Source organism: Parasteatoda tepidariorum, chromosome 9, assembly GCF_982258835.1.
Source record: "Parasteatoda tepidariorum strain Cologne lab strain chromosome 9, Ptep-v5.0, whole genome shotgun sequence".
Classification (NCBI taxonomy): Eukaryota; Metazoa; Arthropoda; class Arachnida; order Araneae; family Theridiidae; genus Parasteatoda; species Parasteatoda tepidariorum.
This window is the reverse complement of record NC_141763.1, coordinates 14,635,234-14,661,693: the sequence shown is the minus strand read 5'-3', so window position 1 is coordinate 14,661,693 and position 26,460 is coordinate 14,635,234. Positions and strand designations below refer to the sequence as shown.

Here is a 26,460-nt window from a genome sequence, read left to right as displayed (position 1 = left end):
AAAACTAAGACTTATACTTCCGACTGGTTTTAGGTAGCTTATTGTTTACATCAACCATCCTTAAATGCCGCATTTAATACAAACGCCAGCCAAAAGTTAACAAATATCTCCTTAAGCAATTTTTGTGGAGAAAAGCATGTCTGAATTCGATAATTATTCTAATTTAAAAGATTTGGGCTGGATTAATATCCCAGGAGTTAATTTTATTATGAAATATAAATTTTCCGAGGAAGGATACTCCATTTTAGTTACTAATCTTAAAGAAATATTTGGCGAAAGTATTAATGAAGATCTAGTACAACAAAGATTTTCTGTAAGCCTTCCTTAATTTAGTTGTGCCGAGACACACTTTTTTGTTCTTCTGAAATGCGTTAAATGAATCTTTACCTATAATTACTTTTATTATGATTGTCTTTTTTTTTGTGGAATGTTTTAAGTATAATACAAAGACAAAAAAGAAATTGCATTAATTAGTTTAAGGAGATTTCCATATCGTGATCTGTGGCAGAGCGAACTTTTGGCAACATCCGGGTAGCAGCCCATGTGAAACTAAAAAATACATCACAGAAAGGGACCAACTTGAAAGGCATAATTCGTAACCACTCGTTTACAAACATTTACATGTTGTTGTTGCACCTCAGTAAAAATTAAGGAAAATCTTGCAAAGTAAATCCGCAAAAATGTTTTTTTTTAGGGGAAAAGCAAAATTTTAATAATTATAATTGGTCTTTAAAATAGGACCAGGGAAATTATCCTTCTTGCAGTCAGTTAGAGGGATAAACGTTAAAAGATTAATGCATACTTGAAATAAAAATACATTAAAAGACAATGATATGAATATTAAAGTGTGAGAAAGAACATTTTGTTTAGAATATTAAATTAAGATATAGATAAATGAATAATATAAAAAGATTAGTTGAAGCTTATTGTGTTATATATATGTACATAGAAATTGAAATTTTTTTATGTAAATAAACAGAAAGATTGTTTAACAAGTTGTAAAATAAGGATACCAAATTTAATTTGTATCACTTATAAAGAAATGTGCTGTATTTATATCTAGATATCAGTGTTGTTTAGTTTAAAATCTTTTTGGCACCTTATCGATTGTAGTTGATGTGACAGATCATGTTACGGAAATATCCCCATTAGTTTAATTAATTGCTTTCAAATTATTGATTCATCTACAGTTTAAGTTATGTGCAATTTGTAACAGATTTTTTATTTATGTTATTTCCAGGGTTGGCAAGGTTTAGGACAGAATGGATTAATCCATGGTTTAAACCAGGGATGGGCAAACTTTTTGGGTCGTGGACCAAAAATCTAGAAAAAAAAGTTTGGTGGGCCGAGTAAAAACTTCTGAAATAAAATAAAGTCAATTCATCATTGAGTGCACGTCACTCTACATCAACTTTGCGTTTTTTAGTTGCCATTTTGGGATAAAAAATGTTTACAAATAACTCAAAAAGGCAGTAGCCATTTTATACATTTAATAATTTCACCATTTTTTACAATGACATTGTATGTGTGCTAGGACTGGGCTTTATACCGATGTAAGACAATATATCGATTTAACTCCAACATCGTAATACCGATTTATCCATTTCATCTTCAACAAAATTCCGGAGTGAGCATTTCGACTCTACTAAATCGATTTATTCATGAGAACAAACGCTAAATCGCCGTTGCTCTCTCCGATGCAGTGAAACACCGGTTTAATCATTGCGAGAATGTACAGAACAGAGTCCAATCTGCCGTAGCATAAGGGAAAGATTCAAGGCCAACTATCAACTCATTCTCCCGGTAACACGTGCATTCAACTTCTTTGGCTATTTGCCAAAATCACATCTGGTGCAGGGGTTGGTATAGTTAAATCGGAATGGGCTATTGAATCTCTTCATTCAAAACTAATTCACTAGATTATATCGATATTTGGCGGTTGAAAAAGAAATTCCGATATAGCAGGGATCGGTGCAGTTGAATCTCCTCATTCAGATTTCAAGTTTATATCGATATTTGAGGAGGATTTTTTGCCACCAAGTGAATGTGATTGTCTTCTCTTTAGAATTCCGATTTTAGGATATCTTGCTCGTGCAGGAAGGAAAATTCCCATCTTCAATTTTACATATCCTGATTTCTGAAATAGGTGTTATATTTTTTCTCTTTTGCATTGAGAATTTTGTTTTTAAACTAATCATTTCAAACTATTTAAAGAAATTTCTTACAAATATAGCGTTAAAAAATTAATATTTCTCAAATATTATATATAAAATCCTTATTAAAAATATTTATTATATAATTGAGAGATTTATCTTTTATGGCACATGAATTACGGGGTAATTTTTGTATCGTTCGCTACCTGCTTGCTCGCACTAACTGAAAACGCCAAATAAAATTGGTGTTTTGATTTACTTAAAATAAATTGTTAAAAAATATTTAGTGACTTGCCTGGAAGGAGTTAACGAGTTTCACCTTCCGAATTAAACTCTTCCTGTGATGTTTTTATTTATTATCATTTTGCAGTGTCTCGCGTGTGTAATACTCGTATAAAATTTAGAGATTTGTCTTTTTTAAGGCACATGCATTACGGAGTTTCTTTCCGTAATATCTTTAAATATCTTACCGGGGTTTCTTTCAGCGCGTATGCTACATTAATTCTTTCGGTACCGTTCGGTTTCTGTTTGCTCGCGCTAACTGAAGTCGCTAAATAAAATTGGTGTTTTGTTTTAATTGGAATAAATTGTAAAAAAACGTTTAGGAAATTTACTAATTTTATCTTTCTTAACTGCCTTTTTTTGTGATCCTTTTATTTATTATTATTCTTTTTCGTTAATTTCTCGCGTGTTTTTTATAAATGTTGGGAGATTTATCTTTTTATGGCGCATTACGGGGCTATTTCCATATCGTTTGGAAATAGGCCCATAATGCATGCGCAGTTTAAAAGATTTCACCTTTCGAATAAGACGTGTATCGTGATGTTTTTTTTTTTTTTTTAATTTATTATTTTTTTGTAGTTTCTCGCGTGCATAATATTAAGTTTAGAGATTTATCTTTTTAAGGCACGTGCATTACGGGTCTATTTTCGTATTGTTCGGTACCTGTTTTCTTGCGTCAACTGAAATTGCAGTTTTGTTTTACTTGGAATCAATTGTAAAAAAATATTAAAAGGGGAAGTTAACGAGTTTTAACTTTCAAATTAGCCTTTTTTTTGTGGTGTAGTTTTTATTTAGTTTCTTGCGTGCTGCTGCCGGAAGTCACCGATGCTTAGCGATTACTTTGGAGCTGATATGGAAAATCTTACCTTAAACGTATTTTACTAAAAAATTAAATTTGGAATAAAAGGAAATTGCATCTTATTACTGGTATACTTCTTTTTTGTCATTGCCGGGTGAATCTATCACTAAATCTGTTCACTTCATTAAATTTTAAATTCTGTGTCCCAAACACACAATTGCTGTTTTGGTAACTAGAGAAAATTGCACCCTCCTTTTTCAGAAAAAATCATTTAGTTGAAACAAACAGATAGCAATGAACATAAGTAAAAAAAAAAATAAAAATGTTCATATTTTTTGTGAAAATACATGCTATTTCTGTTGAAATTCATCCAAACTTTTTTATCAAAGCTATAACATGTTGTAAGAGTTAAAAATATTTACAGTTTTTGATTATACTGGTTGTTCAAAAATATTTTTTTCGTTTTTTTCGTCGTTGGCGATGCTGAATACTAAATAAAATCTTTATTATTATTATTATTAAAATTACTTTGGAAATAATAAAAAGTCTGAATACCATTTAAAGTTCTCCAGCACTATATTCCTGATACTTTTAAAAATTGTCCACTTACTACAAATTATAAATAGTAATTCACTTCATAAAATCAAGTAAGATAGTTTGATTCATTGCTTAGAAAAAAAATATGAATTTCAAATTTTGAATAATAGTATTGCTATTACAGCACACTATGTAGACAAAAATTGGAACTTAAAATCCCCTTGCCTCAGTTGTCCGCATTTTGATGTAAATCATACATCTGACAATATAAATGAGGTATTAAAAGAACAATTATTAGATTGGGATATAAACATGTAAGAGATCAACTGTTGTACGACAGACAATGGCTCAAATATTTTGAAAGCGATTTCTGCATTAAACATACAACATATGCCCTGCTTCGGACACAGCATAAATATAGGTGTGAATAGAGCTTTGCAAAACTCACTATTGCAAAAAGCAGTAGTTAGGGTGAAGAAGCTGCAAAACACTATTGCCCATAGTTGGAAGATGTCGAGAGACTTTAAAAATGCTCAAGAACTGTTGCAGATAGAAGTGAGAAAGCTGCCAAGTTCATGTCCCACACGTTGGTGGAGCACCTTAAAATAGTGCATAAGGTTTTTAGAAAACCAGTTGCCACTGTGCAAGTTATTAAAAGACTATCCAGAAAAAAAAAAAAAACACCTAATGCTGGAGGGAAATGAAGTCACTGCTGTGGAAGATTTTGTCAATGCCACAATTTTTATTAATTGTGTTTTTACAATAATAAAATTGAAAGGCTTTCGATGTTGCAGTTTTATTTTATAGTGAAACATTTAAAAATATTACTTCTTTTAAAAATTCATTCATATATTATGTTATTTCTTATTTTGTATTTGCAAAAGAAAAAGGTAAACAATATTCTCCAATACCTTTAGTGAAAAGTTACAGAGTAAAATTAGTAAATTGTAGTATTTAAATAAGCTTTTGAATATCTGCAAAAAATTATTCATAATCAGAACAACTTTGTCAAAATTTCTGTGAACTAGGAGTTGACTGTAAGTGAGTTAAGAAAAAAACAACAATACATTTGAATAAAGGAAGGGGCACTGTGGATTTATTTCTTAGTTTTGTCGTTTAGATTGTTAAATCGATATAACCTAATATCGTGATATAAAAGGGTTGATTATATCGATTTAAGAAATTTCTATATCGTCCAGCCCTAATGTGTGCAACTTTTCCATACGCAGTAAATTATGTTAGAACTCGAGCCGGCAGAAAAATCTGTTCGTTGGAACTTAAAACGCGTAGTCAGCCTCATGTGAAGTATACAATTCACCTATATTAGATTCCATATGTCTGCTCCTCGAGAAAGACAAATCTTAGTTGTAGCTAATCTACAGCTATTCTATAAAGAACTTTTGCTGTCAACATTTTACCAGTTAAAGCTGTTTGTGCTAACTATTTTAATTAATTTATGTTTTGTAGAACAAAAATAGAGAAAGTGAAAAGGTCATCAGTACTTTGTTTAAAAAGAAATCAACAAAAATATTTTTAAACAAAGTAGATATATTCGCCACTGATCGGCTAGTTAAAATTCTGTCCGCGGGCCGGATAAAATCTTCCGGCGGGCCACAGTTGCCCCGCGGGTTTTGTTTTATCTGTACAATATTTAAAAGGTAAAGTAAACATAGAACTAATAACATATTGATAATTAAATCTACTAGAGAATATTTATTTTTGAAAGTCTAATGTTTTATTAATATTGTTTGACTCTTCAATTTAAGCATTAAACAAAGGAAGATTAATCAGTAATCAAGTTCAATTGGTCCTCTCATTCAATAGTACATACTGAAGTTTGACCTTGCGATACAGATTAAACTATTAGGGACTAAGTGTTTGGTTAGTCATTAGCAGATTTATTTATCTATAGTGCTATTCAAGAATATTTTTATTTCATTCACGCTCGATTCTCTTAGCATAGTGGTGATACATGTGTCAGTAACTGAAACTGATGTTATACCTTTCAAAACTGTTCATACATTTTCAGTTATTTTGTAATTCCAATTTAAATTAATACATTTATCTGTAAAAACATTTTTTTTTTCAAATAGATGTCTTTTTTATCATCCTGCAATGCAGAAATTATAAAAAAATTTTAAAAAAACATTATGAAAAATAAAAGGTTAATTTTTAAACAAATTTAGTATTTTTTTAAAATTTTTTTTATTTTTTAATACTGCATTATTTATCCTTATGCAAAAACATTATTTATATTTATCTGTATTAAAAGCATATTTATATTCAAAGGATAAGGTATTCAGTTTTGTTGTTCAATGAATTGTAGAGCTTCAAAAATTATAAATCTTTTCTTATTATATTATTTTCCTTTAAAAAGTTAAAGTAAATTGTATAAAAAAATATCAAATATTTATTGATACAAGTAATTATTATGTGTACAATGGTTACACCTATAGAATTTTTACCTTTTACCAAAGTTCAAGGTTTTGGACACTTTAAGACAGTAAAACCCATTTGTCCTGTCCAAAACCAGTTTAGGATGTCCAAAACCCCAACCCTGGTTATTTCATAAGTGTTTATTTTTATTGCAAAATATATTAAATATGAAAAATTGTCTTTCTGACTCATTGCTATTTTCAATAATAAAGCTGCTATTGCATTTATAAATGGATGAACTAATAAAATTCAAGAATGCAATTCAATTTAATTGATAATTTATGCTTTAGCTATTTAATATTAAAATTCCTATTTACCTTTCTAAGAATTTGTGCCAACATTTTTATTTATTGAAAAATAAAAGCTGATAGCAAATTTAGAAATAATTAGCTTTTATTTCATTAAATTTTACCTGTTTGTGATGTTTAAAGTTTTCGAAAGCTGTATCTTTTCTGCAATGTTTAGATACATTTTTTATTTAGTTATTAAATGAAGTGTCTCAATATTATTACAAGTTAAATTCCAAGTGTAACAGAGGGGAAATCACACAAGTATTTCATTCTAGAAAATGTATTAAATATTTTTGAAAACAAACAATTCTGCAAGAACATACTAGGTTAGCGTGCGATGTTTTATTAATTGGCATAAAATAATAAAAGAGCCTCATAATCAAATTGCAAGTTAATTAAAAGTACCTGTAACAGAGGGGACAAATTAAATCTCTCATTTTTGACATGCACTGTTATTTATGTTAAATTCCGTGATTTGGACCATCCTAAACATTATTTGTATTTTTCTTTTTTTAAATTATCACATTTCAAGGTCAAATAAATTGTTATAAGACTTTAAAAATTGTAAACACATTTTTATTAAGTTTAATAGAGTGGACGTCTTACAAATTCAACAAATAGTTAAACAGAAATATCACTGTCAAAAGTGACACTTCGGTTGTTTAAAGGTGGAGTTGGCAGCACTGCTATAATATCTGACGTGGGAACCCATGCTACATCTTTGTAGTTATATGTGAAAGTTTGTATTTTTTTTCCTACCAGACAGTGCTAAGAAAGAAACAATACACACATTGACTCTTCCTTTCAGTTATTTGGGCAAGAAAATTAACTACTCTATTTTTTCCTTGAACTTTAACACTTGCAAAACTATCTATTGCAACATCAAAAGAGAAAGAACCTGACATTTTTGTAGATTTATTCATACAGATATCTTCTCCTATTCTCAGGGCCAGACTTAGCCAAATTGGAGCCCCCCTCTGCTCCACTATTTAAGTAATATAAAGAACAGAACTATGGAGGAATTTAAATTTTTCAACTCATTATAGATATATAACAAGAAAATTGACTAGAACCTAAAATTAGCTATAAATGTCCCCCCTCCTTCCAATGATTAGACGAAATATCGTTCTGTCCATTTTATTGATTTTCTGACATTTCTATATCCGTCATGCTGAATACAGTTTTCTGATTGTTAACTTTGTCATATAGCTGCAAAAAATTCATATCTTTGCTGACAATAGAGTGGAATTCAGCTAAATTTTCTCAATTACGATAGCTCAGTTAAGCCAATCAGAAGCCCGTATTTTTGTAAACATACCACATTTTTCGACATGTTAAAAGGAAGAATTTTGATTGGCCAAATTTGTCCATCGTAATTGCTGGAATTTAGCTGAATTCCGTACTAGAAAACAATGGATTTAATTAATATAGATTTTTTGTGTTCATATTATAGATTAATGAAGAAGCTAACATAAAACTGACGGATTTCACACTGTACTGATATTTTGTTTAAAAAAAGTTCATTAAAGAAGGAAACCTAAAATAAGTCTTCTAATCGATTTGGGGGGCCCCTCTGATGTGGGGGCCCGGGGCAACTGCCTTAGTCTGGCTCTGTCTATTCTATACATTTTTCTCCTTCTTCAGTGGATACAGATGCATAAGAAATTAGGTAATTCCTTTGAACGCTTATGCAATAGATTCATCCTATATTTATTATACCTTTTATACTTAACATATGTTCTTCAAATGCAGTAACGTCCTTTTCAATATTCTTTTTTGGACACTGGATTACATTCGTCCCATTGCAGCAAATGATTTAGCATCATTTGGTTAAGAAGTTAATTTTCCTGCCATCATTCCTCCGCACATAACCCTCTTCACGGTATCGCCTACCCCATCAACTGCACCTTTCCCGCGACTTATGGAAGCAAAAAAAAAAATTCAATAGATTTTTATGGATGAAAAAGTTGTTTTTTTAATGGCAGGTATTGAACTTTTACGTCCTTCACCTGATAAAATGCCGAAGTGTTGCTCATTTGAAATTACCCAGTGGGCACCTATGAACCTAAGTCACAGAGGCAAGCAACATTACCCATGCCTCACTGCCACAAATACACGTTCATAGGGTGGGCCACATTCACACACAACAGAGGACAACACACAGAGAGAAACATCCATGCCCAGAGCGGGATTCAAACCCGCAGTCAGGCATGCTAACCGCTCGGCCACTTGGCCTGCTGGATGAAAAAGTAATGTTGCAAAGTGTATACTTCTGTTTGAATTGGGATGATGGTCCGTCACTAGAAATGTCAATTTCTTCCAATGTAGACCATTTAAGTTTATCAAATAGGATTTCATTGAAAGCGTGAATTGCATATTTGTCATGCTACATAATAGTCACTATGACATAACATAATTTTTTTTTCCCCTTCAGTCTAGTTGAGGAAGCCAGGCAGTGTATAAAGAGCACTGCCTGTGAGTTCAGTGGGCTGACTGTACCTCATTTTGACTGAGGAAGGTAAAGTTCCCATTAAAGTTTACTTGTAAAACACACTTTGTGAGATTCTGTCTAAGCTGCTGAAACATGGTGCGCAGCGTTATTAAAAAATGCTTAAAAGTGCTTATTTTTGATTTTCGTTTTGTAAAAGTCCTTAAAGGTGCTTTTTTCATTGAGTGTTTTTAAAAAAGTGCTCAAATTTCCCTTTTCGAAAATTACATTGTTCTATTCCACGTTTTCACGATTCATTCAATCACAGTCTATTTTGGCGTCCCGTCGGTCCATAGCTTATGAAAACGCCAATCATTTTACATGTTTGATGAAATAACTTGAGAGCCCACATGTGCGTCTACTGAGCCGGGTTCAGTGAGATTCTTGCATTCTCGTGTGCAACTCTGCTGCATTTTGCAAGATACTCTCAATTTCAGGTTTCATTTTCCATAATCTGATATCGAAACAAGAAACCTCTTCATCTTTTTATAATGGCTAATATAATCAAGAAAAGAGTTCTTTGTCAGAAACTGGTTGTTTTATCATCTGGTTATTTTATCATATATTTATCTGGTTATTTTACTCGTGTAAAGTTTTTGAAAATTATTTTGCATTTTGTTAATGTATATAGTGCTTAAAAATATTTTTTGAGTGCTTAAAAAGTGTTAACCCTGTTAAAATACTCAAATGGTGTTGATTTTTCATAGCAGTGTAATTTAAATTTTTCTAATTGGAACTCAACAGGGCCATCTTAATAGCATGTAATGATCCGCGGGCACAGATGCTCTATAACATATCATATTGTTTGAAATCGAACTAAAAATTTTCACATGCATGAAATAAGGCATTTTTAAAATATGATTTTGATTACCTTAAAAACTTAATGAACATAAGTTAAAGCATTTTTAGACTATGCATTTTTTTTAAAGTTATTTTAATCAGTTGCAATCTTCAAATAATAAAACAATTTTCAAAACCATGGAAGCTTATTAAAATAGTTAAATTTAAAAAAAATCATAAAAGTATAACAAATCAGGAAAAAAAATCAAATGATCTGAAATAGTTTGCCAAACTTAGCAGTTATTGAAACATCTTTCAATACACATCTGCCATTACCAGTATAAAAGTTGCTGTAACATAGTGCTGTGTAATTCTAAACTCTTTCAATTATGGTTTTATTTAACTAAATTTAAATACATACTTGACAGAGTTGGTGGTGGTCAAGCATTTTGAATAATATTATGACTTTACATAAAACTTGGTCATTTTAATTTATTTTACAAGTGCATATGAGCCTTGCAGGCCTCAAATTGAACTAAATGATAGTAAACTAGTTTATATAGTTATGTGTATATATATTATAAAAATCTAAAATATTTCATTATTAATCTAGGATTTGAATGTGCATGCTAAAATGAAAACAAATGTGATCATGAGAAATCTGGAAAGAAGTTTAGACATGCATTTGACTAGGGAGGATTTTATCTTCAAATTAGAATGTTTCGAGAAATGTATGAGATTCCAAGTTCAGTTCAATGTCAATAGAGCGTCTCTAATTTTTAATTTTGAGCCTTGTCTCTTATCATTCCATGAAGTAAGTAGAAATATAAAAGGTTTAAAGTATTTATTATGAATTTCTTTTAATGTGATTCTTACTCGAAAAGACACCCGGTGGCTGAGTCGTAGCGCTTCACGCTCCCGTGCGTCCTGGGTTCGATCCTCGGGTCGAGCAAGGTGAACATTCTGGACAATGCTGCACTAACAACTCTATGGCTATATTTCGGCCCATTTCTCTTCCAGCAGGATAACGGCTCCATTCACACATCGAGTCTTGCACAGACGTGATTTGACGAAATGGGTGTTCAAAAACTGGACTAGTGTCCGGATACTTTTGGCCAGATTCCATACCACTAAGTGTCTGTACACTTGGCCAGATTCCATACCACTAAGTGTCCGGATACTTTTGGCCAGATTCCATACCACTAAGTGTTCGGATACTTTTGGCCAGATAGTGTATTAACACACTTTGTAGTCATAGTTGCAATGTGAGTTTTATAACATTGGATATGTTTTAAATGTCTTTTTTTTTCTGTGAGTACTAAGTGGTTTCAGATCATATTTGAAAAGTCAAATGAAATAAAAAGTGCTTCACAGTTAAAAAATCTATTTTTGACCCAATGGACAGCTCAAATAGAATCGCTCGAGGTAGTTCAGTCATCTTAAAAAATGTGTGTAAGCACTCTATTACTCATTGCAAAAGAAAAAGGGAAATTTGACCCAAAAACGTGCATATTCTTTACAAAGAAAAATCATGGCATTTGATTTTATAGTTGGCATTGTGTTCATGAAAAATGTAATGGTTAAAAGTAAATTGCTGACCCGAAACTTAAAAAACTAAGTATCCCGAACATTATTGATGCAGCTGCAATGATAAAGAGCACAATCAACACCTTAAAAAGATTAAATACAAATACGTGATATAGGTTTATGGATCATTGCAGGGTAATTTATTGAAATTTTTTTAATGAATTAAAAAAAAAAATCATAAATTTTTCTCTGGAAAATTGTAATAATCAATGTTATTTTTCAAATGAGCCTTTGTGCAAAAATATGTCTTTCAGAATGAGCTTCTTGGTAAAAACACAAGTTTTGTTGAGATTTTTAAAACAAGAAACCGAAATAAATCATATTCAACTATTTCTTATTGTCTGGTGTGTTTTTGACAGCATTTATCCCCCCCCAATGATTATTTTATCTAAAAACACTGAGCACTCATTTAGAAAACAAGCAGTAAGAGATTTTCTTCTTCCCCGAGATATGATTCATATTTTTCACTGACATTGAAAATAAAATTAAGGAGAATATAAAAACATTATTATTAAAAGAGAACAACAAAAATACTGCATTTAATTATCAAAATAGATTAAGGAATTGTAAATTATGATCATGGGTGCCCCTCTTCAGTCCTGGGGACTGAAATCAGTGTTGAGAAAAAATCATGAGACTGAACTTCATCAATTAATCTCTTTTTCCATTTGTAATTTAAATTAAAATGTCCTTTTTACCTTAAAAATGATACAAACATTTTCTATTTATTTTTGTAGTTAATTTTATTCAAATATTACATTTTAATGAAAACATTGTTATTTCATATTTATTTTGAAGGGATCTAGTAATAATGTCGCATTGCAATGAAAGGATGGAATTGATTGAACTTTAGTGCCTGCTTGCTTAAACAAAATTTGTACTATTGTTGTATCTAGATTTGTTTAAGTTTTGATTTTTCCCCTAACGTTTTAGTTAATGACCAAGGTTAGGATTATTTAAGAGAAAATTATGGGGATAAGGCATGAAATAAATAATGATGAAGCAAAAAAAAAAGTAGATATATAAACAGCTTCATGCAAAAATTAGTAGTTTATTATCCAGTGATCGGTGTAAAAAGATCTACTAGTTAACTATTATTTTTATCTTGTTTACTTTGAAAAATTAATTAACAAAATATAAAAATAAAAAAAAATCAAATCATTGATTTAATATTTGTACCATTATTATGGAAAGATACATTTTGGAGTCATTGAGCTATGAATTTATGAAAATTCTGGTAAACAACGCTAGATTGTGTTAATTGGTCAAAAAAAAGTTTAGTCTTGACATTTTTTTAGAGTGGCTCCCATGATTATACTAGAACACTAACGTCTTTTATGTATAAAAATTATATTGAATTATTCAGTAATATTTATAAATATATGTTGCAGTTTAAGAATATTATTATGATGGAAATTAAGTGTTATTGGTTGTTGCAATTGAAGTAGATTTTGTTGATTTTAAAATTAAACAAAATTAAAAGTAAATGATACTTAGTCTTCATAGTTCAGGATTTTATAAGGGAATGATGCTTCTAATTATTATAGATGAAATATGTGGAAAATAGAATATTATTGCAAGTGTACGATATTAATCAGAATAAAAAATTAATGTTTCGTAAAATGTTAACGTAAAGCTCAAATTGCCAAATTAAAGAATATTTTATCTATGTAATATTTTAAATAAAATAATAAATTTTGGAAATGGTTTTGAGTGTCTGGCTGTAAGGGCTAAGCCCCACAGGACATCTCTAACCATTGAAAGATCCAAAATGCATACCTGCCAAGTCTCCTGAATTTTACGACTATATATTCTCAAATTCTTGTATTTTATGACCATATATTCTCATATTTCTCTGTATTGGTTGAAGAAATTTTAAAAAAAAATTGGCAATAAAATATCCTCTGATGGCAAAAATACTCTTATTCCTTAACAGATGATGCTATTGCTAGTAATGCAGTATCTTGAGCGTTTATAGTTTAATTATAAATAATGGTTTAAAAAAAAATCTTCTTTAGATTAAGATTTATATACATATTTTTTTTTCTTTGCCAAATTTAAGTGCTTATATTATTTCCTATTTTGAATTTCTCTTTTTAACTTACATGATTATGTATGATGTATCAAAACTTCACTTGTAGGCTAAAAAATATTGCTAGTAAAATCTCCGTTATTTTATTTCTCCAATGTTGGCAGGTATGAATGCAAGTAGGTATGAGAATTTTCACCAAGAAATGGTAAAGAATTCATGCATTGGCTATTAATTGTTTTAAATTATTGACAAGGCTCATTTCGTAACCTTATACATTCAGGTATGTTGTCGGAAAAGAAAGTGAGGAATAATAAGACAAAACATTTCAGCAACCATGTAATGATTTGGAATTCTATGTCAACGTGTTCAGCCAGTGTTTTTAAAGTTGTATTGATTCTGCAAGGTTGTGGAATAAAAAGATGATTAATTTATATTAATGATTTTTATTTATTGAGAAAAGGATTGAATAAATAATTTAATTTTTTTAGCGATTGATGATATATTATGCATATTTTTTGCACAACAGTTATTTATTTGTATATATTTATTTAATAAACATTGATAAACAAACAAAACCAGTAAATTTTAAAAACATTGTGTTGTTATATTATACTATTAATGCTGGTGATTTAAATCGTGCAACCTCAAATATTTCTATACAATTCGCTTTAACCAGTACATATTAATGTATTTTTGTAATTTATAAGTTTAGAACTGTAAAGAAGTATGAAAGAATGATAAATATTATCAAAAAGTTTTGTTTCTTTCATTATTATTACTTCCTTATGAATTCAATATTTATGTGTAAATGTATTGTAAAAATATACATATATTTGATGATTAAAGCGAAATTTTTTTTTGCAGCTAAGAACGCACATTTTAGTGCCTACTCTTTGTCATGCTTTGTTAACTTATCAGGAAAACATTGCTTTAAAGAAAAGACTTAGCCAATGGGAAAGCAAACAGAATCTTGAATCAGTATCTAAATCTAAACGTTAGTTGCTGATATTTTTTTATTCTTTTGTTTTTAGAACTTCTATTATTCCTTACAAGTTTTTTTAAAATTATTATAGTTTTATGTTTTTCTTTCAGAAACTATTTACCTTTAAAAACTTTCTTTATAGAAAATTTTAAATGCTTACATACCTTAGCCATTTTGAAAATAAACCTGAAATGGACATTTCTCCAATTGTTTTATAGAACAGTGTTTCTCTACTCAATTAACTCGAACGACCAGTTAAATATTTTAGTGTTTTATGGCAGATGGGTTAGGACTATTGGCATAATTTTTACGTTAACAAAATTGTGGCACTCACAATTTCTTTGATCAGTTTGTTTCTGATCATTCACTCATTCTCTACAATGAAAAAGGTTTCAAGCCTAAACTTATATAAATATAAATTAGATTTTGTATAGTATTAACAAGAGATCCAAATATTTGTCAGTAGACTGAGCTAAACTGTTATTTTATGCTAAAACATGTGTTTGTTGACAAATATTTTATTGACCATGCACAACAATGATCATAATCATTCAAAATCAATATAAATAATCACACAATTCTTATTTGTATAATTATTTTTAAATAATATCTATTTGGATTTTTTTTCAATATAAAGCATACAGGTTTTACGAAGAAAAAAAAATCCAAAGTCTTTTTTTTTCTTCCAAAGAAACTGATTCTAACCATTATTTTTAAGGCAGTGACTCAGTATTTCACAATCATTCAAACTCAATATAAATAATTACTCAATTCTTATTTGTGCAATTATTTTTAAATAGCATCTATTTGGGTTTTCTTTTTTAACTGTTTTTTTTTATTAAATTTAAACACAACAAAATGGGTGTTCACAAAAATTAATTAAAATATTAAGAGAAAGTAAAAAAATAGTTGAATTTACTTGCACCCAGCTAACCAAAAAGTACATATAAAGGAATTAATATATTTACTAAAAGAGCAAAATTAATGAATTATTGGTCCTAATTCATTTAGAAGGAAAGTAAAAAATTGCCTTATAATTTTTGCTTCCAATAATGGTCACTTAATTTTGGTAATACTTACTAATTAAAATTTAAAAAAAAAAATAAACTAAGTACTCTATAAACCAAAATTGATGAAAAATGGTACTAATTTGTTAAGGAGAAACATATTGAGGCTAATGTTGCTTAATAATTTTGGTAATAGGTCCCATAGCTGTTGTATTCATTGGCGTAGTTTGAATAGTTACCAAAGATACTAATATAGATACAATGTACAGGGCGGTTAAAATTAAACGCACAGTACTCAGAGGCTCATAGCTCCGGTTCTACTGGACGGATACGAATGAAATTTAAAATATACGTTATGTAGAACATGCGCTTGAGGTTTTTGCTATAAAAAAATTTACATTTTCGACAAAAGTTTCAAAGTTCGACGAAATTTTCGGCAAAAATTTCAACTTTTTTTTTATTTCAAAAACCTGGAGCGCATGTTCTACATAACGTATATTTTAAATTTCATTCGGATCCGTCCAGTAGAAACGGAGTTATGAGCCTCTGAGTACTGTGCGTTTAATTTTAACCACCCTGTATTATATTAGTGCATTTGGTGCCTATTAAAACTGCATCAATTCAGGGTGGGTTAAATCTAGGTAGCGTGGACATTTTTTTACGGTCCCTCAAAATAAATAAGTTCCGTAGAATATTGGTTTATTGTGGTAAATTTTAACTTTCATGAGTTGACTTCAAGCAACAGCATCATGCCAAGTGATGAATAGAGTTAATCTTTAATTTGATGGGATGAACTACTAAGAATTAGTTTTGCTTAATCTAATAACATAAAGCCACCTGAAATGGCAAAATATAATAATTAATCAAAAATGTTGGAATTAATTAGCTACATTAATTGTGTTGGTATATATATTTTAGTTTTGTGCATGATTTTGTAGTGTTGTTCAGTACTAATTTATTGGTTATTATTCTTTTTTTCACCACGTATGAAAGACAAACATTCGGCTAGTATTAAATAAATAAAACATGAAAATAAAATTAAATTATTTATACAAAAATTATTCTTACAATAATTTTTAGTGGATAATAATAGATTACTTCTCCAAATTACTACAAAATTATAATTGTACCAACTATTTCGAAACTAAAATTGCTGTTTCAAATAAATCCAAATTCAATTAAAATTAGCTGTTACAAATTACTCTAAAATACCGAATCATATAGTTATTTGTTTTCTTATTTCACAATAATAAATGATTAATCATTTTTACAAAGATTTTAAAAAAAGCGTTTTTTTTCTTTCTATTATCTAATCTATTATTTTTCTATTTATTTTAATATTTATATCTTGCAGGCATGTATTTAAAAGAACACAAATAAATTCATTCCTAGATGTAACATATTTTTCTTATTTTCCAGATATTTTACAGGATTATAAAATGAACTTAAATGCCTTTAATCTAATGAATAATACAAATGTTAGTAAGTATATGATTTTATGCCTGCAAACTGTACTTGTCTATTTTTTTTAATTTTTCCATTTAGTGTTTTTACTCTTTTTAGAATTATCTAGTTATAGTTCACTTTGTTTTTAATAATTTCACATTTATTTTGAGTATTCCATCTTTTAATTTTTGATGAAGTTTTATAAAAGCGGTATGTTTAGAGTTTTGTTCCTGTAAAGTGCCCTTTTTCTATCCCTTTTTTTTAACATTTGGTCCTGTATAGTATCCTTTTTCATTTTGATTCCTTTTCTATCCCTTTTTTTAACATTTGGTCCTGTAAAGTACCCTTTTTCATTTTGATTCCTTTTCTATACCTTTTTTAACATTTGGTCCTGTAAAGTACCCTTTTTGGTTTTGGTTCCTTTTCTATCCTTTGTTTTTAACATTTGGTCCCTGAAGACCCTGTTTTTTTTTTTTAAAAAAAATTTGTATGAAATGACTAGCTGATGCTGGTGCTCATTTTCTATTTCGTTTCTTTCTTTTTTTTGTCAAACATAGAGTGAGGGATTTCTTCCACTTTTTTTTTCCAATTTGGATGGGTTGGCATTGATTGAGGGAAATTTTGCTAAACTAGTTTCTAGTCAATTCGGTATTAATCTAACACAAAATTGAACAAAAATACATTCTAACTTTTTCTTTTTGGTGGTAAAATTTTGCATGATTAAATCATAGTAGCATTATCAAATTCTAACTCACCCTATAAAAATATGTTTACAATGAGTTGCGGTGGCCCAAATGTTAATTCATTATAGTTTTATAAAGATGACCAGTCCTCTAGCTGTATGAAAGATGTTGTTGATTGACATTGGTTTGTACAGTTAACAAAAAGTTTATAGTAATAAAACTAAATTTTAATTAGTAATATAACTTAATTTTTATGTGCCTTTTTATGTTTATTTTTGCAAGAATTTGAATCGTTTTAATACAAAAGCATGATTTTCAGCCTTAATTATCAATTTTTTGAAGATCTTAATTAGTTGCAAGTCTGTGTTCATTCATTACTTTTATTTAGGTATATCTCTGTTGGAACATCTGATATGTAGCATTTTTAAAAAGTGCTTAAAGGTGCTTATTTTCGATTTTCATTTTTTAAAACCTCTTGAGAGTGCTTTTTTCTTTGGGTGTTTTTAAAAAGTGCCTAATTTTCCCTTTTCGAAAATGAGATTTTTTTCTTTACCATGTCAATTTTCACCACAAATTATGCAAAAGCGTGCTTTTCACATTGTTCTATGCAACGTTTTCACAATTCATTCAATCACAATCTATTTCGGCGCACCGTCAGTCCCTAGCTTATGAAAGCGCCAATCATTTTACATGTTTGATGAAATACTTGCGAGTCCGCATGTGTGTCTACTGAACTGGGTTCGGTGAGACTGCACTCTCATGTACTACTGAGCTGCATTTTGCAAGATATTCTCAATTCTAGGCTTCATTTTCCACCCTCTGATATCGATCCGAAAAATCTCCTGATCATTTTATAATGGCTAATATAAGTTCTTTGTCAGAAACTAGTTATTTATCATGATCATGCAAAGTCTTTGAAAATTATTTTGCATTTTGTTAGTGTATATAGTACTTAAAAATATATTTTAAGTGCTTGAAAGTTCTTAAAAGGTGCTTATTTTTTTTGGATAGATTTGGCTATGCACCCTGTCACTATATACATAACTGCCAATTTTTACGTAGTTTCTATAAAATTTTAAATGCTTTTAAATTTGTAGTAAAGTTTATGCTTTTTATTACTTTCTTGGATTTTTAAATTTTATTTAAAATGATTTGGACCACTAAAGGTTTAATATTTATAAAAGTGGATGAAAATTAATACAGTGTTATTTTTGAACTCTGAGCCAAATAAAACAGATATTTCTGCTGATAGTAGTAATGAAAGTTTTATTTTACTACAACTGGAGAAAATCATCTTCAAGTTGGCAGGGACTATGTACATACTTTTCTTATAAAAAAAAGCAGCTTTTAAATAAATTTGTCATTTTTTTCTGAAAAAGTTCCTCTTATTTAAAAAAAAATTGAGCCGTGATGGCTCAGAGGATAGAGCTTTCGCTTTCCAATGAAGTGAACCGGGTTCAAATCCCAGCGATGACTTGTCGATACAAGTACCTTGCACAGTGCTGATGTAAAATATCCTCAGTGGTAGATGGATCATGGGTGAGAGTTTCCTTGCCGTCAGACTAACCTTGAAAGGTTTTTGTGGTTTTCCACTCCATATAACGCAAATACGAGTTAGTTCCATAAAAAAGTCCTTCACGAGGGCAAAATTTCTTCCAATACTTGATTCTGAGTTTCCATGTCTTCTGGATCAGGTCCAAAATTGCAAGGCTACGGAGTGGAACATTAGTAGTTGTGAACTGAAAAATTTGGGTCGGCTGTTCACCGACAGTTATATATATATAAAGAAAAAATATTCTTGGTTCCTAAGTCACTTTTTTAAAGTTCCAAGCTACTAAACACTCTGTAAAAGCGCTACCATTTAAAAAAGAAACAACTTTTTTATTACCTATTAACTAAATTAACATTTTAATTTTACCTTTTAAAATTGTTACTGCATGCAAGTATATATCTATTGAGCTGTATATGTATTGTGTCAACTTTATTACTTTTTAAACTTAAGAAATAAACTAATTTTTAGTTAATCTGTTTCAGGTTTCTGATGCTGATATTGTCGATTCGTTTTTGAATGTTCAAAGAGACATGCAAGACTGTTCCGTCGAAAGAAAAAAAGTTATGGAACTTCAGAGTAAGTTATTATTATTGTTTTAGCTGAATGTAATTTAAAAATAATCTCTGTTTATAACAATGAAATATAAAGGAATTGGGGAAGTTAAAAAAAAAATGTGTTTTATCATATTCAAACAGACTTTTATAAATTTTTTATTTTGTAACATCCTCTTCCAATTTTAATCTTGATGTTTGAAGACGGATTTTGACTATCAGTCTCTCTCTCTCTCTTTTTTGCAATTTTGAATAAAATTTGGTTTTTGACATCAATAACTGGTTTTGATATGACACATCAAAAACCTGTTGAAAGTGTCAAAAACAGTCCAAAATTGTTGTAATATGACAAAAGTCTGGGACAAGTTTATTTTTTGCCATTTCGATCATTTTATTTGCACAGTCATACGCAATACTTGCATTATACACAATAAGGGTAGCCACCCACCTGGAATTTTTTGGAAATTTTTTTTATACTGGAAAAATTTGAGGAATTTAGATAAAAATATGGAAAAACCGGGAATATTAAAGAAAAGCTGAAATTTTTTTTCTTAATTTAAATTATTTTACCCCCTTTTTTTTTAATTGGAAATTTATCACCAAACAGCTGAAATATCATCATATTAGCAATATTTTGCTTGCTTTAAAATTTACTATTATAACCCTGTTAAACTAGAATGCCACATAAAAACTCTCTCACAGTTGCTAAATGAATGGAGAAACCTTTGACCTCTTTGGAAACTATGGGACTATACAGTTTATTAAAGGCAAAGATTGTGGTGGAGACAGAAGAATGGGTTAGCTTCAGTTTATAAATGTTTTTTTTTCTTTCTTCTAGTCCATGGGCTGATTCCAGTTATCAGTCAAGTTTGTTTCAACTCTTTGAGAGTATTTTTTCTTCTGGGGAAACAATTCAAAATGTTTTAATAACTTTATAAAATTCTCCAAAAATTAGTTGATTATAATTTAATAATAGATTTTTTATTGCACTCTTTTTTGAAAGCTTTTGTATTGTCATCCAATGAAATCTGTATATTGTTCTTTCTCAGCAAAGCCAACTAATCCCTCATTTTCTTACAACGCTAGCAGCAGTGTTTGTCTAAAATCATTGCATTGATGGTAATTTTCTCAATCTCATTATAACCTTTTACAACACATTTTATTTAAAAAGAAAGTTCTTTTGTAAACCAACTATATGTTAACATTTAATTTTATTGTTTTGTTGGTAAATATTTGACAATTGGTTCAAAATTGGAATTGTGCAGTGAAAATATGTGAATGTTGCTTGCATTCCAAAGTTGATAACTGTTTCCCTTTTTACCCTGAAAGAGCTGGTAAAAACTAAGGAATATATGAGAAACATGTTAAATGATGTATAAACATAGAATATAGAAAATTTTGTTCATATGAGTTTATTAGGAAAGCAAAAAGTTTAGTTTTATGTTCTGTTCGTTCTAGTTCGTCAATTACACTGTAAGGTCTATCAGAATTTTTAGGAATTTTAAACAAACAAGGTATCATGTTCAAAGTAAAAAATTGAAGATTTAGAAATAATGACTATTAACTTTTAAATATCAGTTTCAATAAGTTATAAGCTGTTAAATGAATGGCTATATCATTTAAAATTTTTAACCTCTATTAATGAATCTCTCACAAGTGCAGTTTTTTTTTAAAGAAATCACACTAATAGCAGAAAATACAATAAATAATTATTATAGTAAACTGTAACAAGACAGGTTATTTTGCACAAATGTGTTGAAACATATTGCATTTTGATTTACAAAAAAAAAAAAAAAATCTCGATGCACTTTAGATTTTTTACATCTGACACCAAAATGCATAATTAATCGTATTGTGCCACTAAGATTTAACATAATTAAATTATTTTTTTCTGTTTAAAGCAAGATTCTAAGTCTCATTTGTATTATCTGCTTTTCTTTGGAAGATAATAATTGTTTTTATTGTAAATTTATAATTAATTATTTTTATGTTAATTTTTTTTTTTTTAAATTAATTTTCTTCTTTTATTTTGCTTTTTCTTCTCTGAAACTCTGCTGCATTTTACAAGATATTCTCAATTTCGGGCATCATTTTCCTCCCTCTGATATCAAACGGAAAAACCTCTTCATCTATAGTGGCTAATATAATCAAGAAAATAGTTCTTTGTCAGAAACTGGTTATTTTATCATGATCATGTAAAGTCTTTGAAAATTATTTTGCATTTTTTTAATGTGTAGTGCTTAAAAATATTTTTGAGTGCTTAAAACGTACTTAAAAGGTGCTTATTTTATGTTGAAAATTTAGTTATGCACCCTGGATGTGTATAAAGGCACTTTCAAAGTACCTTTATACACATCCATTTATTTTAAAATTTTTAATGTATTTTTAAATTTTTTACATAATGACCAAAAGACATATTATATAAGATACGAAATGCTGTGTATTTTCTATGGGTTTTAGTTTCAATTACAAAACTATACAATATATATATAAGAACTGCAGAAAGCACCAAATTTCTGTGTTTTTAAAATGTGCTTTTAGTAACTGTTTTATATTTTTATTATTTTCTTCCTTAATTATTTTATTTGTTTTGTAATGAAACTTAAAACATTATTTTTAAATTTTTTATGATTGGTTGATCTTTTTACAGTTAAGTATATTGAAGTGTATTCTATTGTTTGAAGAAAAAAACTGTTGTTTATGGTATTGTACCATTTTAAATTTTGTATTAACTATTACTGCTGAAGTTATTGCACAAATCTATCCCCATATCTTAGAAAAGGCATCTTGAATAAAAATAATCACTACATTATGAGGTAGGGGACTACATTATGATGAATTATTTTATAGAAATTAGGCAATTAAGATTTTAGATAAGCTTTTTATTTTAAAATTGTCATTGAACAGCCGACCCGATTTTTTGGTTTACGACTACTAATGCTTCACACCGTAGCCTTGTAATTTTGAACCTTGTAATTTTGAACCTGGAAGACAAGGGAACTCCTGTAATGTGAGAAATTTGCCTTCGTGGAGGAATTTTCGATGGAACTAACCCACATTTGGTTACATGGCGAGCAAAATCTCCCAATTTTAGCCTGATGGCAAGAGGACTCTAACCTCTGATCCGTCTACCATTGAGGATATTTTACGTCAGTACTGTGGTCGGTGCAAGGCGAATGTGGAATTCGTATCGACCAGCTGGTATTCAAACCCGGTTCAGCTCATGAGACTGCGAACGCTGTATCACCTGAGCCATCACGTCTCTTAGATTAATATTGTAGTGGATTTATGTCTTTTGCTTACCTTGATATTACAGAAAAATCTTTCATTCCATAAGTTAGCAAAAGGTTTATTTTTTTTTAGAAAACTTGCATTTATAATTGAATTTGAATCTAATTATACAATTACCATTGACTTACAGAAAATCAACTGTCAGAAAGTCCAGATAAGTCTCAAATGCCGATTAAGAAGGAAATACCTGAATCTTCATTTCCAATACAATATGATGAAGATAGGGAAGAACTGGACAGAAAAGCTCCTGTCAAACGAGAAATTTCTGATTCGGGATCTGAAGGTCCAAATGAAGAAAATATTGCACAGGTTCAGAAATCTACCATTTTATATTGTATTTATCCACTGGCAATATGTATAAAACTTCATTTACTTAAAAAAAATATGCTGATGGTAATAAAAATCCCAGTGTTTTGAGTGCTTAAAAACAGGTGCTCATTCTCAAGACTCCATCATGTGAGTGAGGAATATATTCAAGCCTCATTCACATCTGTCGAGTCTTGAGAATGGGCGCATATTTTCAAGCTTCGAAACATGTTGTCTCTGAATATATTTTTTTTTTGCAAAATGAAATTTTATATTATCAATATGTCAAATGGAAATCTTGCCATTTTAAAGTTTAAGATATTTTTTGCGTAATCATCTATAATTTACTCAGTTGAATCATCTTGATAATCCATCCTGCTTTATCCATATTTTAAATATCTCCAATATGTGATTTAAAATCATCTCTTGGTTTTTAAAATCTTTGTAATTGTATTCATTCATAATAAAAATAGCATTGGTATTTATTCATCATTTTGATTTATAATTCAAATAGTATTGGTATTGATTCATCGCTCTCCTAGATCAAATTGCCCAAATAGATAGCACCCAGGGGTGGTGGTCGGTAAAACTACATTTTCTTTGTAGTTAACTTCAGTAGCTAACTCTGTAGTTCTACTTTATTACAATTGTAGTTAACTATAACTACTTTTTTTAAAAAATGTAGCAACTACAAACTACTTTAGAAATGCGTTCACTACTCTGCTACTTTTAAAAGACAAACTTAACTGGAGAACTTAATTTTCACCGATAGTCAAAATGGTGTTGAATAAAAAATTGGCTAGGTTAAGTATAAGGAGATATTAAGAAGTTTTAATTCATGTTTACATCAAATAGTTATTTTGATTTTAAAACACTTTTTATGAATTTGTTCTTTTAACTTTCAAAATCTGTGTTTTTCTGGTCAGTGATTTAGGAAATAATCAAATATTTGTGATTTAAGGAATCAATGCTTTTTTATATCTTCAAAGAAATAAAGTGCTAACTTTCTGGGGGAAAAAAACAAAAAACATTGTTAAAGTACGAAAAACAAAAAAGCTGACCACGACGAATAACTTTTGATCTAATGATCGAATCTTCACGTTCTAGGACTTAATCTTAATGATTTGAGGGGGTGACCGAAAATAGGCTAATTAATTAATGCAGACGATATTTTAATTTATGAAATCGGATACAAAAGCGTACTTTACAGTTCCTGTGAAATCGAATTCTAAGAAAGTCAGATATTTAAGGTTCGATTTCTGAGGAACGATTCGACCGATTTTGACTAGTATCAGTTCCTGGCCAAATTATTTGATGCACTAAAGATTCTATATAAATTATCAACTGACTTACACAACTGAAACCAGTTTGCACTTGTTTACGTTCGTGTATTAATTGGTTAACATTGTAATGCAATACTTTGAAAATAATTACAATTAGGAAGTATATAAAAAATCTCTAGAATAGCACTCATTACATGTATGTTTAAAGTATCGCATATACACTCGTGCAAAACATGCAGTTATTAAAACACTAGTTATTAAAAAAATACAGTGCGTCTAATGATTTGGTCGAATTAATAATAATGTACTAATATAATACCTGCTATAATAAATATTTATATAATCTATCGTCGAATTTACATTATATATCGTTTAAGTTAAAGGTAAACAAGTGCAAGCCACGTAAAAGCAATAAAGCTGTATAGTATCACCTAATAATTAAGATTTTACATAGAATCTTATAGTGTGTCTAATAATTTGGCCAGGGGCCGTAGATCTTATTAATGCTCAGCCACAGAGGCATTCTCATTGTGTATGTTTACCCGAAATATAGTAAAGGATAGTTTAGATGAATGCAGTAAACCATTTTTATTCCGTGAACATTTAAAGAAAACATTTTTATTCATAGCTTTCTTTTATTTACGTCGCACTAGAGCTGCACAATGGGCAATTGGCGATGATCCGGGAAACATCCCCGAGGATGATCCGAAGACATGCCATCAAAATTTTGATCCTCTACAGAGGGGATGGCTCTTCCGTTTTGGTAGCCCGACGACCTGTGCGCGAAGTCGAGCACATTACTTTAGAACAGTTTAACGAGGACAGATGATCAAAGTGGTCACCCACCCGCTTACTGACCGCAGCCAGTGATGCTTGACTTCGGTGTTCTACTGGGAACTGTGTCTTAATGATCGGGATCATTAATTAAATAAAAATGACCTATCAGTATTGATTATTGACTCATTAGGTTGGAGGAAAAAGTGGCTGCTAAGTTATTAGTCTACCAGCCAAGGCCGTAGCCGGGATTTTTTTTCGTGGGGGGATATGGTAAGAAGCACGGACGGTTTCAGACATGCAAAGCAGGGGGAAAACATTGTAATAAATATTGTTTATTCTGTTGTTTGCAAAAGTTAAACTAGTAATTAAAAAATATTGCATAATAATTATTTTTCAATTAATATTACATAATAATTATAATCAATTTGTAAACAAAGTTTACAAAGACATGCAACGGAGATTTGAAGAAAATTTTTCGATTACTTTTTTAGGACAAACCGGAATATCCCGAAATATGCTTAATAAAGTTAGTTAATAAAAGGTTTGATTCGACAGTTTTTCTTTTTACTGAGAGGCTCAAAGAAAGACTAAAAAGTTTGAATCCCAGAATTTCGGGGGGGGGGGGGGATTTGTCCCGACGGTCCTCCCCTGGCTACGGGCTTGCTACCAGCCACTGGCTACTAATTGAAAATTTAAATTTTCAAGTCTGTTTTGAAGTCAACAATCATTGTCAGATTAACTTTGGATAACTCAGTCTTTGCCTTCAACTAATTTTACTCAATGGTTTTGATACATTAGATAAGTAAATGGTCTAAAAAATATCTAAAATCAAATTTCTATGCAGTTATTGGGTAACATTCTTGTCACCTATAGCCTTTGGAAGTTGTAATAGTTTTCTCTCCTACACTAAATGTTGCAATTTTTTTCAGAAAAATTTTATTTATAGGATTTTTAACTACCAAAAACTTTACCTAAGTGTATTTTTATTATTATATGTAAATCGTGAAATACAGTTTCTTTTTCATTTCAGGCTTGCAATCAAGCTTCATCTTCCATGAATCTTAAGAAAACGAAAAATAAGAAGAGATTTAAATTTTGAAATAAAATGTTTTGCTTCAACATTTGTAATTGAAATATTTATTTATCACTTTTACTTTGATGATGATTCCTATTAAATATTTATTTTGTTTATTGTGAA

The 26,460-nt window shown here is 29.6% G+C and overlaps 1 protein-coding gene across 6 annotated transcripts; it reads left to right on the top strand.

The window, feature by feature from the left end:
* The first annotated feature begins 20 nt into the window (after positions 1–20).
* Positions 21–26,460, top strand: LOC107440379 (uncharacterized). 6 transcript variants are annotated; one of them, XM_087150921.1, is made up of 8 exons: positions 178–313; positions 7,951–8,166; positions 10,379–10,579; positions 14,249–14,378; positions 16,793–16,851; positions 19,537–19,630; positions 23,027–23,205; positions 26,293–26,460. In XM_087150921.1, the coding sequence occupies exons 3-8, from the start codon at positions 10,400–10,402 to the stop codon at positions 26,359–26,361; spliced, it is 711 nt and encodes a 236-aa protein (XP_087007047.1). In that variant the 5' UTR covers positions 178–313; positions 7,951–8,166; positions 10,379–10,399; the 3' UTR covers positions 26,362–26,460. The 6 variants fall into 6 exon arrangements, with proteins under 6 accessions (XP_087007044.1, XP_087007049.1, XP_087007046.1 ...); XM_087150918.1 differs by lacking the exon at positions 7,951–8,166 and having other exon boundaries at positions 21–313; XM_087150922.1 differs by lacking the exons at positions 178–313; positions 7,951–8,166 and adding an exon at positions 8,926–9,015.